The sequence below is a fragment of the Ceratosolen solmsi genome, unplaced genomic scaffold (assembly GCF_000503995.2).
Source record: "Ceratosolen solmsi marchali unplaced genomic scaffold, CerSol_1.0 scaffold70, whole genome shotgun sequence".
Classification (NCBI taxonomy): domain Eukaryota; kingdom Metazoa; phylum Arthropoda; class Insecta; order Hymenoptera; family Agaonidae; genus Ceratosolen; species Ceratosolen solmsi.
The window spans coordinates 420476-436436 of NW_011948448.1; the positions used below are offsets into that span (position 1 = coordinate 420476).

General features: G+C 23.1%; 1 protein-coding gene across 1 annotated transcript in view; it reads right to left on the bottom strand.

The window, feature by feature from the left end:
- The window catches only part of LOC105366346 (probable ATP-dependent RNA helicase DHX35), a 34401-nt gene that overhangs the window by 11843 nt on the left and 6597 nt on the right, over positions 1–15961 (bottom strand). Inside the window, exon 3 of the mRNA XM_011504761.1 lies at positions 752–931. Coding sequence (XP_011503063.1) covers positions 752–931 — 180 coding nt within the window. The remainder of the gene's footprint in view (positions 1–751; positions 932–15961) is intronic.

Sequence of the window (15961 nt, forward strand, 5' to 3'; positions counted from 1 at the left end):
TAGTGAAAAAAAAAAAAAAAAAAAAAATATATATATATATATATATATATATATATATATAATTCTTAATATACGTGAAACTAACTCTCGTATTTTATTTTAATACTATTAATTTCTTTTCTTAATATATTAAACAACTGGAAAGTCTTTTATAAATATATAAACACTAATTTTTAGAAAGTCTATTTCAATCTATTTCAGTCATATTTATTCAGTTTATTAAAACTGTAACAATTATTTTACATAACATTAATATTTTAATATACAAAATTTGTAATACTAAGAGCTATTAAAATCGATATGACGGAGAGATCGGAGACAAAATAACATAAGACAGTCTAAAATTTCAAAAACAAATTTTATTCATTATAAAATTATTTATCAATTACGTTTAAGATCTTACAATATTATGATATAAAAATATTTCTTTCTCAACTAAATGAATATCTGGTAACTTCATAAAAAACAACTAACATTTCCACAAGTTGCGTACATTTTGATAAGGAAAATTAGAAGCAAATATGTATTTACATAATGCATACTTAATTTACGTATACATGTATATATTACATATTGCGGTGAATCCTTATTGAGAACATTGAGGTATAAAAATATTTTAGAATAAGCGAGAAAAAAAAGTAAACTACGAACTGTAAGAAAACAATTTAAAAATTACTTTCAAATTCTCGACGTTCTGTATAAAAGAAGAAAGATCGAAGATATAATAAGTTGAAAGTTGGAAAAAGTGTACCTTGATTTTTGTCGTGTTATCCGTGCAGTCATCGAAGCGTATTGCGTAACCAACATCGGTGCCTAAAATACAATTCCTCTCGTCAGCGACGCGATTTGCCAAGGATGTAGCCGCGACCCTTCGCGGCTCAGTGATGCCGATAATTTTGTCGTCCGATGCCCATCCAGCCTCCACAAGATACTGTAATTAAGCAAATTGGATAGCGAAAATGATATTCAAATGACATCCCGAATTTAATAACGTAATAGAATATTAAGACATTCAACAACAACAACAACAACAACAACAACAACAACGTAAATTAATTATTATGAAATGTTATATTTTCAATTAACTTTAATTACATGATCAGTTGTCATTTCGCCGATGAAAAATTATATCATTCCTTAACTGCAGCGTAAAATAATTTTTTTTTTTTCATTTGTTAATACGTTTATCAAATTGCATATTTTATTAGTAATTATAATGCTTATTAAGATTGTAAAGTCAAACATTAAACATGAGCTTTAATGTAAGTAAATAACACCATAATTGGGAAAAGAAATCATCACTGACGACACTTGTTTGGGATATTTTTCAGAAATATTGAAAACTGAAAAATATACCGAAGAGCCATAGATGAAAATAAAATTTCTTCAAGCTAGGAAGGCGGTAATTTTTGACAAAATTTAAAATCTCGGTACATACATAATTAAAATCGATTTAAACGTACTAATGCGAATATCACGATTTGCTAGTACGATTATACATACTAAAACAAAAAAAAAACAAGTTTTTCCTTCAATTTAAAAAATTCAAAAACATACATTTTGCCAAATATATCAGTATATCTCTCATACTCAGAAGTGTTTATATTAAATATAATGAATAATGCAAATAAAAATGCAAATTCATATTATTATATATAAGATATTATTTAGGAAAATATCATATCATTCGACGTAATATCATAAATACAAATCAATGTCACAGAGTCTAATAATATATAATATTGTTCATTTTAAAAAAGTATTTAAGTGAACTTAGAAAACAGAATTAATATTAATAAAAATAACTTTATTGTAATGTCACATTTCACTAATAATAGTAGTTGTTACCTTATTAATCTTCACTGTTCATATTGACCGGATTACTATCATGAAGGTTAGAAAGTCAATTATAAATATAAATATGATAATAATTATTTTAAATATACAATATTCAATTTCAAATATAAATATAAATTCGTAATGAGCATCTTGGTTGCTTAAAATTAAGAAAAAGTTCCTTAAAAATTATACACTTGTACGATTGATTATATTAAATATTATTTTGCTGTAGTTTAATGAAATAACAATTTAACTATTAACAACAAAAGTAGACACCAGTCGAAGAATTTGTAAAAAGTATAAAAGTATTTTCTAAATTAAATATGTATTCGGAAAAAATCATGTGATAATCAAGTTTTCTTTAAAATGTAATTTTGCAATTACCAATATTAATATTTTCTTTTGAGTAGAAAATAATACAAAGATTTTAAATACGTAATAAAAAGTGAATTACGAACAACGAACTTCTAGTAAATTAAAATCGATTGGTGCTTATTTGTACGACGTATAGTAGTGAGATTAAAATTGAAACAATAGATAAAAATAGCTGTGGTTATTAGTTAAATTGTTGTTGCTTAATTTTTCATTATTTACTGAATCACTACACATTCAATTAGTAATGAAACAAATGTTGTATAAAATAAATATTGCACTGCGTTCTATTATTATTGTTTACGAACTAGTAGTATACGCTTAATAATATATAACATTATTCAAATATTTTACATATATTATATATTATTTAAAAAATAATATCTTTTTATTCTAATATATTATTATAAGTATTTATTATCATTCTATTTCATTTGCAAACAAATGTGACGTCTTTCAGTTGAAAATATATTAGAATATACATTATATATATATATATATATATATATATATTCACATAATATATAAAATAATTAATAATCATTACATGACACAGAGATATAGTATATATTGGATTATATAGAATTAAAATATATATTGTTAGAATAGTTTTAAAACAGATAAGAATTATTGAAATGCATTACAAGAATTGAGTGAATATATATATATAAGTATAATAACTTTAATAATTTATAATAGATTTAGACTTTAATAAACGCAAAGAAATATAAATTATATATTGCAAAAATTGCTAGAATTGTTTAATAAGTGTCTATTATGAGAATAAATTTCAATATGTTCTATTATTTAAAAAAAAAAATATATATATATATTAAATTGCATTATATTAAATACGAATTATTATAGCTAATTTTTATCGTGATTTTTCTATTATTAATTACTACAGTAATAAGAATAATATTTGAATGACTTTTTTCTAAGCTCATTATTTTATTCCACACCTGACTCGTGATTTTTAATGTAAAAGTAGATTTCTATCGACTTTACAAGTTTCTTCATATTCTACATTGCCAACTCGAGACAATAAATACCTTTTCTATATGTACTATTTAGGTAGAGTAATGACAAAATCGATAAGCTTTTTTTTAAAGATTTCTTATTAAATAACTGCACAAATAACAAATGGATCTACATTAATTTTATTTTAATATCGCAAATTATAATTAAGGTTATTTAGCACGCGTAGGACAATCAGATTTTACATATGTCAATGAGCACGTGACAGAAATTTATTACAAAAAGTATTGTGATTAACGTTTGATAATTTTACAAAACATTGACAACAGGTTGTGTACATTTAGTTCGTCCAATAAATGAAAAATGAAAACTTATTACTCTTTACAATGAAACTCGATGCTAAATTTTATTGTCATTAAGTGAACATCGGTAGCTTTTATAATTAACTTATTCTCTCTCCATCATTGGCTTCGCTCACTACTACACCTACACACGTGAACGTACACTTTTCTGTAATACTGCAATTTAAGATTGATTACTTGATCTAGCTCGCTATTTTATTTTTTATAAGGTCTTTTTTATCGTGTAATAACTTCATAAGACTCAATTGAGAAAAAAAGGAAAGATATTGTTTTTGAAAATAAAAGACTCTATTTAGACTCTATTTGCTTTTCATTAATTTACAGAATAAGTTTCACTCAAACAGTTATTTCTTTATTCATTGTTATTACAAAGGTCTATATATAACCTTTCCATATTTAACAATTTTATCTCTACATTTAACTAAATGTAATTAAAAACAATTAATCAAATATATATATATATATATATATATATATATATATATATCTGTTTTATCCTTAGATTGCAAATTAAGTCCAATTATCTCGAATAAGTCGATTTTATATGAATTTCATAAACATATTATACACATACTTTATTTTATATGAAGTCACGATAAAAAAAAAAAAAAAAAAAAAAAAAAAAAATATTTATTACTTTAATGAAAATCCGTTAGTAATAATAATGTGTTACTGCATATGGCAAAGAATAATCAAGATGCACATAATTTCGGAAAGCCGAGCAAAGATAAAATCTATTCTGAATATTCATGCTGATGGACAATATATTATATATTACATGAAAATTGAAATAATTAACGACATTTAAATACACATAAGAGGTTGAATAATATGCAGTGAATATTTGTGTTAAATTTTCTCAATAATCCTGTCTTAACACAATGAGAGCATAAAACTTTATCATCACATAAAAATAAATATTATTTAAATTTTTATTTATTATTGCAATTTTTTAGGACTAAGAAAGTAATTTTAGTCTTTAAAGTAAACGACACTATTTTTATACAGATTAAGAAACGAATTTTAAAAATTATTTTAAAATGTACATTTTCATCTTTCATATATTGCAGAAGCTTAACAGAATATGATATTACAGTTGCTTGCGAATTTTTGAATTTACTTAGTTTTAATTACAATAGTTTCATTTAAATTTTAGAAATTGATTATTTTGACTATAAAAAAAAACGGTTAATTATTGTATGAATGAAATCATCAATGACAAATACATTTATGTTTGCAGAATTTTTTTAAAAACTTTATGAAATTTGAAATTAGATTATAAATTAATGTGCTTATCAACTATTTTTCTCTCTTCATATATTCAGAGTTTGGCATATATGTACGCATAAACAATTAATCAATTAGTATTTAATATAATTCTGTAAGAGTAAGAAATAACGCATAGAATAAAAGAAATTGTTTATACACATTCCAATGACTTGTTTGAATTGACTTTGTTCAATTAAATTCCAACTGATAATAGAAAAATGTTAAAAATGATATGGGATTTATGATCAAGTTTATTAAAAATATTCACAGTTTGATAGGTCATTTTAGACTTTTAATATTATTAATTATGAATAAAATTTTACTTAATATTTATTTGGATAATATTATAAGTTCTTGTTAAAAAAAACTTTCTATCTATAAAGATAAATATATAATTGGGAGTAAAATTATTGTAATATAGTTCCGTATAACTCTTATATTTGTAAGCTAAAAGAAATTTATATTATATTGAGATAATTAATATATATATATATATATATATATATATATATATATATAAGTTAATTTAAAAAAACATATGTTTATATAATTTGTAAATCATATTTACTAATATAAATGCGATGCTTTGAATACATTTTCCTTCATTTTGTAACCGCTTATCGAATGTTTGTGAATTTGTTTTAAAATATTTTACAAATTATTATAATATTTTATTTTAATTAAAATTATAATAGCAAAAGTAAGCAAAATGTTTATAACTTTACATAAATATTTGCGATTCTTTTGAAAATAAGTTTTAACTCTTCATTATGTAATATAATATGCTGACATTAATATTGAATTGCAAAATCCAGATAAATATAAACTAGCAAATATGAAAAGACAGCGACAAATTTACTATATTTATAATTCTTCCAAAAAATAATTTTTTATTTTCATTATTAATTTTCATTTTTCTTAACAATTTTAAATACAACGAAAGTATCATATAAACGTAATGTTCAATTTACTAATATTTTAGATTTTTAATGTTAATTATTCAGTATTAACTACGATATAACAATAACATTATAATCTCCTATACTTTTTTATTATTATTATATTATATAATTACGATATTATATTATTATTAATAAATACTTATCTATATAGTCCAGTATTTCCAGTATTTTTTAGAAATACTTAAATTTCTAAGTACTAAATCTATTCTTGAATGTGTTTGGAGTATTTCATTGGGTAAAACATAATATTATTATATTTTAGTAAAAATAAAGAATTTTAACCAAGTAGAAAGTCTTTTATATAAAAAGTTTATCTTAAAAGACTATTTCAAAGTTATAAATTAGGTATTTTATTAAAAAAAAATTAACTACATTTTTCTTATTATTTAAAAATAAACTGAAAAATAAATTTTTATTTATACATTAAATTGGTACGTATGTATTTTTATCAAATCATACAAATCATCATTGAATGAATTTTATTCATAATTGCAATATAATTAATTTAATAAATCGATTTAAAATATGCTCACATAGTATGTGTAACAGATGTACATAATATAGTTAGATTATTTTTATTTTTATATTAATATATTGGATAAACGTAAATTAAAGTTAACTTTTTATATTAAGAAATTTCCCATACATTGTCCAAATATGTGCAATATAAATTAAAGTGAATGAAATTCAAATTGTGGTGAAATAAAGATAAATATTAATCAAATTGAAAAATCTAAAAATAAAAAAAATAAAAAAAAATAATAATTCTGTTTAAATATTGAATAGATTTAAAAAAAAAAAAAAAAAAACGACGATTCAAATAATTTCCCCTTCTGATATAAATTTCATTTAATTAAATTGCAGTATAATATGTGCTAATAAGATATCTATACGACAGCAACGGTTATAACATATCAATATATCAATATATCAACAATATATCGAAATATTTGACACAGTTGAATAAAAACATTCATTAAAATTCTTCATTTACCACAATAAATTCCTAGTTAAACGTACTATGCTTTAAAACGTTCATCTTAAGAATAAAATAATTTTCAATGTCACCTTGAATAAGAGAAGATGGATAGTTTTGATTTCTATGTTAACCTACGACCTCAATTCTTCATCGGAATCACCATTCTTGTAATAAATCGCAAAGCTTGTATTTTTATTTTTAGAATAATCAATTCACATTAATATATAGTATTCTTATATATATATATATATATGTATTTATTTATTTTTTTATTTCTCAAAATAGCAGACACTGAATACTAATAATACAAATATTTAATACTAAACTAACGTATATATATATATATATATATCAATTTCTTTCCATGTACGATATACTCATAATTTTTACATTATACCAACTTTACAAATCTAAAATGACAATAGATTTATTTAGAAATTATTGGCTCGCCGTTATTAATGTTATAATTATATTTTACTTGAATTTTTTGCCAAGTAATGCAATTGTTTTTTCTATTTATTGATGGTTTATAAATCTTTATCTATAGTTTGTTTTATCTCTTACAGTTCTCTTCTAATTCTGTATACTTACAAATATTTCATTTGTTTTGTTAAAATATAAAATTGTAATAATGAAAAACTTGATTGCTAAGCCGTCCAACAACGTACTTTTCATGAATTATTTCATTACGATAAATATATCAAAGAACTTGAAATCGTGCATTTAAAATTCACTAATGCTTCCTCTGTTTCTTCTTTTATATAATTTTGTAAAGCTTGCATTTTGCGCATATTTTATTATTAGAACGTATGTGATGATTGATATTTTCTTCAAGGAAATTCAAAACTCGCTAATCCAAATTTCCGTGAAAAATAAATACCATTGTTACAATAATTTAATGTCCATTATTTACTGATAATCCTAACATTAATTTCATGTAATCAGTACGTAAAATTGTTAACTTAAATCTAAATTAACACTGCATTTTGATACTAATGCAAATATTAATAATCACGAATATTAAAAGAAGACGATAAAACAGATTAAAGTAATATAATTATGTAAAACTGTTGACGACAATATTTATAATACTCAATTTAACTTGGCAATAATTCAATTCTTGGAAAAATTAATATGTATTATCATTTTTGTCATTTTATAGCATAATTTGAAATTTTTATAGTTCTTATAGTAAGCATAATATAGTAAATATAAGTCACCGTGAAATATCTGTCATTCTAAAAACAAGGAATTGTGCATATAAACATTATGCAATATTCAATTAACTGTGAGTGTATTTTTATAAAAATGTAAAAAGTTTATTGTTACGTATTTATAATAATTAAATCGTAATTATAACAGTATAAAAAATTATTTCGCCACTATTGAATTTTTGTTTTACAACAATTATCTTGTGATGAATAATATTTTTTATCTTTTTCAAAAGTTCTGTAGCTTTTTGTTTATGCACATATTCAAATATAACAGATGTAGGCTTAATGTGTCTTTACACGTTAATAATTGTAAATAAAATATAAATTTATATTACAGCCTAGAATGAAAAGAAGATAAGTATATATTAAATTTAGTAGTATTTTGAAGATTTTTTCTTTAGAGAGAGATGGAAATTAAAATTCTATCATTTAAAATACCTTGTAGAGGCTAAAATGTTCCAATATTTTATCAAGATAAATATCTATTATTTATCTGAAAAACATAAGTAGATCACTACACATTTTTTAATCTACCTATAGTTTAATTATAATTTTAATTTAAATGTAAATTAGCTATTCCTTATTTTCAAATCTCAATATTTATATTTGAATATATATATATATATATATATATATTTACAGTTCAATAAGTCAATGTATTAAATAACGTAAAAAATACTGTATTTAATATAATAAACTTTTATTAAATTTCTAATATCATTTATTTCACATACAATATTGTAAATTCATAATTATCCCTAAAATAATTAATTTAATTTTTTCTCAAAACAATAAAAGAAATAGTGAAGTTATTATTTGTTTTATATAATGATTTTAAATTTAATTTAATAACATTAAATAAAAACGAGTTAAAATTACAAATCCTATTGAGGACAATAAGATTCGTACTTAAATTCATTTAGACTTGAACCGCGTAACCTCTACGACAGCTGCTATAATGAATCTACAGGAAATTAAAATAATAATGACCAGCATAATACAAAAAGAAAACAATGAATTGAAAGAAAAATTGCAAAGTTTTATCGTGTCGACACATATGCATAGTTATTATTTTAGATTATAACGAATGCCCATCTTTTGATTAGAAATATTTTTTAAAAACTTAAACTAAAAACAATTGATTCACAATTAGTAATATAAGTTTCTTTGACACACACACACACACACACACACACACACACACACACACACACGCACGCACGCACACACACACACACACACATCAAAATAACCGTACGTATATAAATTTTAATATAGTATTATTATATATTGATTTGAAAATAATATGAAAAGTAACAGAATTCTAGTTAATGTTAATTACGCCAATTAGAGAGAAAAAAGATAGATATATAATTACAGTAAAAAAAAAAAAGGAAAAAACAGTGAATATTTCTAGAATATGTAACATATAAATATTTAAAACAAATGTGATAAGACTGCAAAATAAAAAATCCGTGCCAACACATTTAGGTATCTCGTGCATACAGCTAAGTAAATTTACTATTCATTTATGCTTACGGGTTACACGATGTTAAAATAAAACGAAACGATTTTTTTCTCTATCTGTATGATAAACGTTGTGGAGAAATATCATCGAATTTATTCAAATAGTGAAATGGAATAAGTAAATTCTAATGTAGAAATTCAAAGAAAATTTTGGTTTACACTATTTTAAAGTATGTATTAAAATATTTAATACATTTCATAATAAATCATTGAAAACATCTGAAATCTAATTATTTTATGTATAATTAAATAACGATTGATGTTGCGTGGAGAAAATATAATATTTTCAAATTAATTTTCTTCAAAAAATTCTTTTACCTACTTTGCCTTTTAATAGCAACACACACACACACACACACACACACACACACACACACACACACACACACACACACACACACATATATATATATCTAACAATAATATTAAATTTTGAATGTTTCTTTTATTTTTGTACTATAAAACTTTATTCATTAATAATAAATTACTTAAAGTATAGAAAAGAACATAGAAACTTTGACGGATTCACTTATTGTTTCAATAATTGGTCTTCCTTTTCTCTGATAAAAATCCAACAGAATCTCAGATGCATTTTCATTATTAACTTTTATGCACTTTTATAAATATCTTTGTTGTATATAAAAATAAAGCATTCTTTTAAAATTAATAGGTTTATTGTAGCTTATAGATAAACAAGTTTATTTTCGAGTTTTATCAATATAAATATCTTATATCTGTTACATACATTGTCGATGGTTTTATGTGAGATCATTAAATATGGTATGAAATTTGTATTAAATATTAAAAAATTGGAATACACTTTACTTCTAGACATCGATACATTTGAACTTTCAAAATTTTTGTTTTTTTTTGTTTTTGTTTTTTTTTTTACATTTACAGTACATAGTATTCCACTTTATCATAGTAACATTATTTCCAAATAATTTCAAAGAGACAAAATTTTTGTTTTTAAATTTTATTAAAATTTAAGTCAGCGAGAAATGAATTCAAATCAATTAAATTGTCTATGGTATAATTAAAAGAAGAAAAAAAAATGCTGTTAAAAAATAATAATACAATTGATTCTCAACTACTCTATGAATAACATTTTTAATTTTAATATTTATAATTAAGCTATTAATATAACAACTAAAATAAACGACAAGTATATACCTGTATATTTGGCTATATATGTACGCGTAATTATATATTCTTCGTCTATTTATAATGTTACATATTTTATTTTTGGCTAGGCAGATTAATTTATGTACATTACGCTTCATTCAAGACTCCAATTGATGTCGAAAGCAATTTTCATCTCTTCTCATTTTTACTTCGATTGTAGTATTTATTCTTAGTACCGAGCGATCTAGTACTAGTCACACTAGACCTCGTCACGTCATATTATTACTTTGAGTATATGAATAGGTACATCGTATGCCCAACCGCATCATACAAATGGTCATACAAAAATATAAATAATCTACTATTTCTTTCAATCGATTATGTCAATTTTTCAATAAAAAATTCGTATTAAAAACGGTGAAAAAAAAATAATTAGCATTGCTGTTATTATTATTACTATTTAAAGGATTGTAATAATTTTTCATATTTCTTCTTTGATTTTTAGATAGTTAATTCATGAATTAGCATTAGCTACATTAGTTTAAATTTCTCAGTTATTCCATTATTCCTTATTCGATAGCTTGTATGTTTAGAAATTTTTATTTCTTTTCGTGATCTAATTTTATTATTTTTAATCGATAATAGTAAATACGATTTCGTTCATCTCTTTTTATTTTAATTTATTTATTTTTTTCTATTTTTTCTATTTATTGTGTGATTTTATTAAAGTTATATTGATATCATATGAGTTTAAAAGTGTAATAATTAAAATCCGCCTACATAACTGACAATAATTAACACTGCATAAAAACTTATATACATTTGTATTATTTTTGTTACATACACATTCAATTATATCATTATTCAATATAATGTCAACGTATTATGTCATCATTCATCAATGTATCTTATCATTATTTATCCATGTAATTAATATATTATTATTAGAATATATGTATTATTTTATTGTTTATATAGATACAATTTTCTTATCTGTGCATGATTTTACAAATGTCTGCATTAATTAACTAAAATTCCCAACGCTTATTTCAAATATTATTTATAGCTCTACTAAAAATTTAGAAGGGGTTAAAATTTTTGAAAGTCATGTTACTTCCTGTATATATATATATATGTTTATTACAATATCTTTTAAATGCCGTAAATGAAATAAGATAAACATTTAGATGTTCATTCCGAAGTATTGTAAATTATAATTACACATTTTACAATTCAAATTATGAAAGAATCATTAAATCATACAATAAAACTATTTTAATACTGTAAGTTTTACGGGACCCCCTTGAATTTTAAGGAAATACAAACAATTCGTAGCCATAAGTTTGCTACGTACATTCGCATTGATCGACATGCAGTTTAAAATACAATTATATTTGGAAGAAATTTCTTTCAACTTATAATAAATTACTTTTGCTCCGTGGTAAGAGGCTTATGACAATATCTTTTTTTCTATTCCAATACAAAAATATGACATTAAATATGGATATTATTAAAACTTGGCCAATTCTCTTGGTAATTTTTTTTTTCTTTGTTCTAAAATCAGTATTACGTTAAGAAATCAATTATGAAATATTTATTATTATTAATTTGTATATAAAAAATTCGTGCTCTTAAATTATAAGGACATGAACTCCAATCGCTAATTAACCTCGTTGCTCTCGAGTGCATTGTGCGTATATGTGAGGGTGGGGGTGGGGGTTGGCGGTTGGGAGGGGGGAGGTATATATCGTGTCAAGTACCACGTGACTGCATTGTTTATTTTTAGTAAAGAAATTATGATTTTGAATAATTTTAATGTAAGCACCTTTCCACGAGCTATGCAATTTTTGTGATATATCACAATATTTAATCATTATATGTAAAGAAATTTGTTAAGATTTGAAAAATATAAAATTGTAATTAAAATTTCAACTGCTAATATTTAATAATGAATGAAGTAAATAAATAAATAATAAACATTAGCACACTTTATTTTAAAGAAGAAGTATAAATATTTATCTAATTATAAGGTTACTATTGTTGAGAATATATATGAGACTTCATGATCTACGAGTTAATTTGCAAGTAAGTTCATTAAAAAAAATTGCAGAAAAAAAATGAAAGACGAACTTCATCAACAATTCTCCTTTATTCAACAATATATTTTCTAATGTGTAATAAATTTAAGTGTAGTATTGGTGACAGTAACGGTATTCAGTTGAAGCGATTGAACAGATGATGTTGTATAAGATGTCGATGACGTTTCATTTTAACATTTTTCTTATTCTAATGTTGTCGAGACACAGGCGATCATCTCGAATTTAATGTCTGTGCGGATCGTCGACGTCGATACTTTTAGGCCACGCTTTATTGCCCCATTTCAATGGAAGCAAATAATCACGGCCGAGCAGACATTGGAAAGAATAACTCGAAGTCGAGAAGCGTTTAAAACAATTTCACTGCAATCTCAAACACGAAGCACTTCTGTCCTACATTTTCGTCCAACTTTTTTGTAACTTACTTAAATGTTTATCCTTCTCTTTTTCTAATTGTTAACCCTCCCTTATTATTATCAACGTGTTGAACGACGTCAGCAGCGCAGAGTGATTATTTATCTTTCAACAATATTATTATCAAAGCGGAAATCTAAACTGTATTTATCTGAATATTGATGCATTTTGTCTCATTTATTCCGCCTTCATTCTTGGCAAAAATATTAATATCAACAACAACAAATATATGTATATATATATATATATATATATATATATGTCTATATAGTACGGTATAAAATTTTAAACATTTTTATATATAAAATTATTAAGACATTTAAGAATTAATCATTTATTTAAACTGCATAGTTTTTTCGTTATATTTATTTTATCGCTAATATCCTAGAATTGTATTTCCGACTTAAAGATTTATGAGCAATTTGAAAGAAATTATGTGGAGAACATATGCTTCACTTCACATTTGGAATTTTTTAACGATATTAAGAGGTAGAACATATCTCGTATCTCTAAACTACATTAACCTGTCAATCTTCTAAACATAAATAATGTATTTCATTGCTTTTATGTACGATCTCTTTGAGTTAGCCATTTTTTTTTTTTTACTATTTTAACCTATTTATCGAGAAATGTTGAAGTTATGTATATATGTATATAAGGCAATGAATATAAGACTCACAATGAAATTTCATAATTATAATGATAATTCGATAATTATACTTTACCATTTTTCATCATATATCACACACACTGTTCGTTTTACTAACAGTTCTACAATCATTCTACCTCGTATCGTTAAGTTTCATGCTTCTTTACATATATTTTCCCACTCATAAACTATAAGAATATGTTCCGAGTATTCGTTTCTGTCTTTCTACCTTTCCTGACATTTTTAAGCTTTTTATCATCATTGAGTACAATAACCGCCATTTCATTACATATTTACACATTGCAAGCGTAAACGGCATAACAACTTTCTTCACTGCCTTAGGCTGAAGTCAATTTTATATTTTCGTATGACAGATTACAAATAATCAATATATATTTAGACTCTACTATTACAATTATTTGTAATTATATTTTATAACTATTGCTGCTATTGACAATATTAATTACAATTCTAGTTATAATTGACCTTGTTATTATTAATATTAATAATCAATGTTTCAGCATTGAAATCATTATTTAAACTATCATTTAACTTCTCATATTTATAACATTTCTTTCTTTCTTTTTTTTTTTTTTTTTTTTTTTTTTTTTAAACTAGTCATAACAATCAGTGCACATTCGTTTATTACTACTAAAATACTGGATACGGGACTTCTTTACCAACTCCTTTTTGTATTTATTCAGAAATGTTCTCGCTTTCAAGTTGTTTTTATAATATTTAAACAAAATATACTGAAAATTTCAATCGGTAATATTATTATAATTTTGTCGTAAAGCTATTAATAGCTAACAAACCAATCGATAGGGACGGCAAAATTTTGTAAAAATTTTTACTTTTTAATTATTATTTTTTTTTTTTTTTTTTTTTTTTTAATCGAATTGATACTCTAGTTAGTTTTATCTGAAGATATTTAAGATATTCGAGTGCTTCCAAAAAGACATATTTAACAAGAATCCTGAATTACGTGTAAATTGTTGAAACGCTATACATATTATTTCACTTCTGTAATGTCTTTTCTTTTTCTTTTTTAACATATAAAAAGTCCTAGTAGAAGTATATGTTGTAGTCAATAGAATTAAATTTTTTTTTCATACATCTCCGTTAGTTTGAAATGTATATATTAATAAATACGCTATGATACGCTTTGCAATGTCAGTAGTACCGTAATGAATAATAAAAGATGTGCTTTGGTATAGGTTCAAAATAATTGTTTACAAATTTCTTGTGTGTTCTAATAATTAAAGCTAATAATAATAAAAATTAGTGATTTCATAAATAAATGAAATTAGAGAAATCAAATAATATTAATGACTAACATATTTATCAAAAATTAAAATCACTGATTATAGTATGATTTAAGCTCGAACTATAGAATTTTTATCTAGCAAATTTTATCTAAAGAATTTGTATAGATGATTCTCATTTATAACTGTTTTACGAGAATTCGTTAAATTGCAGCAAAATATCGCTGAAGAATTGGAAACGAGTTGACTCAAAATTTTCCTCATCTTGTGAGAACGAATACTTCCACGGTAATCGGAATTCTAAGAATGTCAATTTTAATTATTATATTAAACGCTATATTTCTACGTGTATTTCTAATCTATACGGCAGCCTTATCAATAAGTACGTCTTACACAGATAATTATCTTTTCACATTTTTTATTTATTCTGAAATTCATTATATTAAATTTCATCATAGTATTAAACTAATAAACATCTATGAAAAGACTTTTGTCTGACAGTCATGTAAATATTAAGTCATTCGTTAAAAATTCTTTGCCAATATTAAGTAGTTGTTTAATATAAATTTACTTAGATAAATAAATATCAAAATTATATTTACAATGTTGAAATTACTATTATTAATGCATTGGAAAAAAAATACACACACACACACACACACACACACACACACACACACACAAAATGTTTACGTTTAAGAGGAGTCTGTAATCTGTAATAAAAGAAAAACTAAAATTGTTGAAACATTTAAGTTTATTTGGTAAATTAAGTAATTTTAGATTCTTATATATATTTAATTGGTTGTACATTATATTCTCAATTTAATTATAAATAATGTAAATAAAGATATCTTTCTCATTTTCGACATTTATTTCAACTCTTTATCACTGCATCGTGTTCTACTGCGCA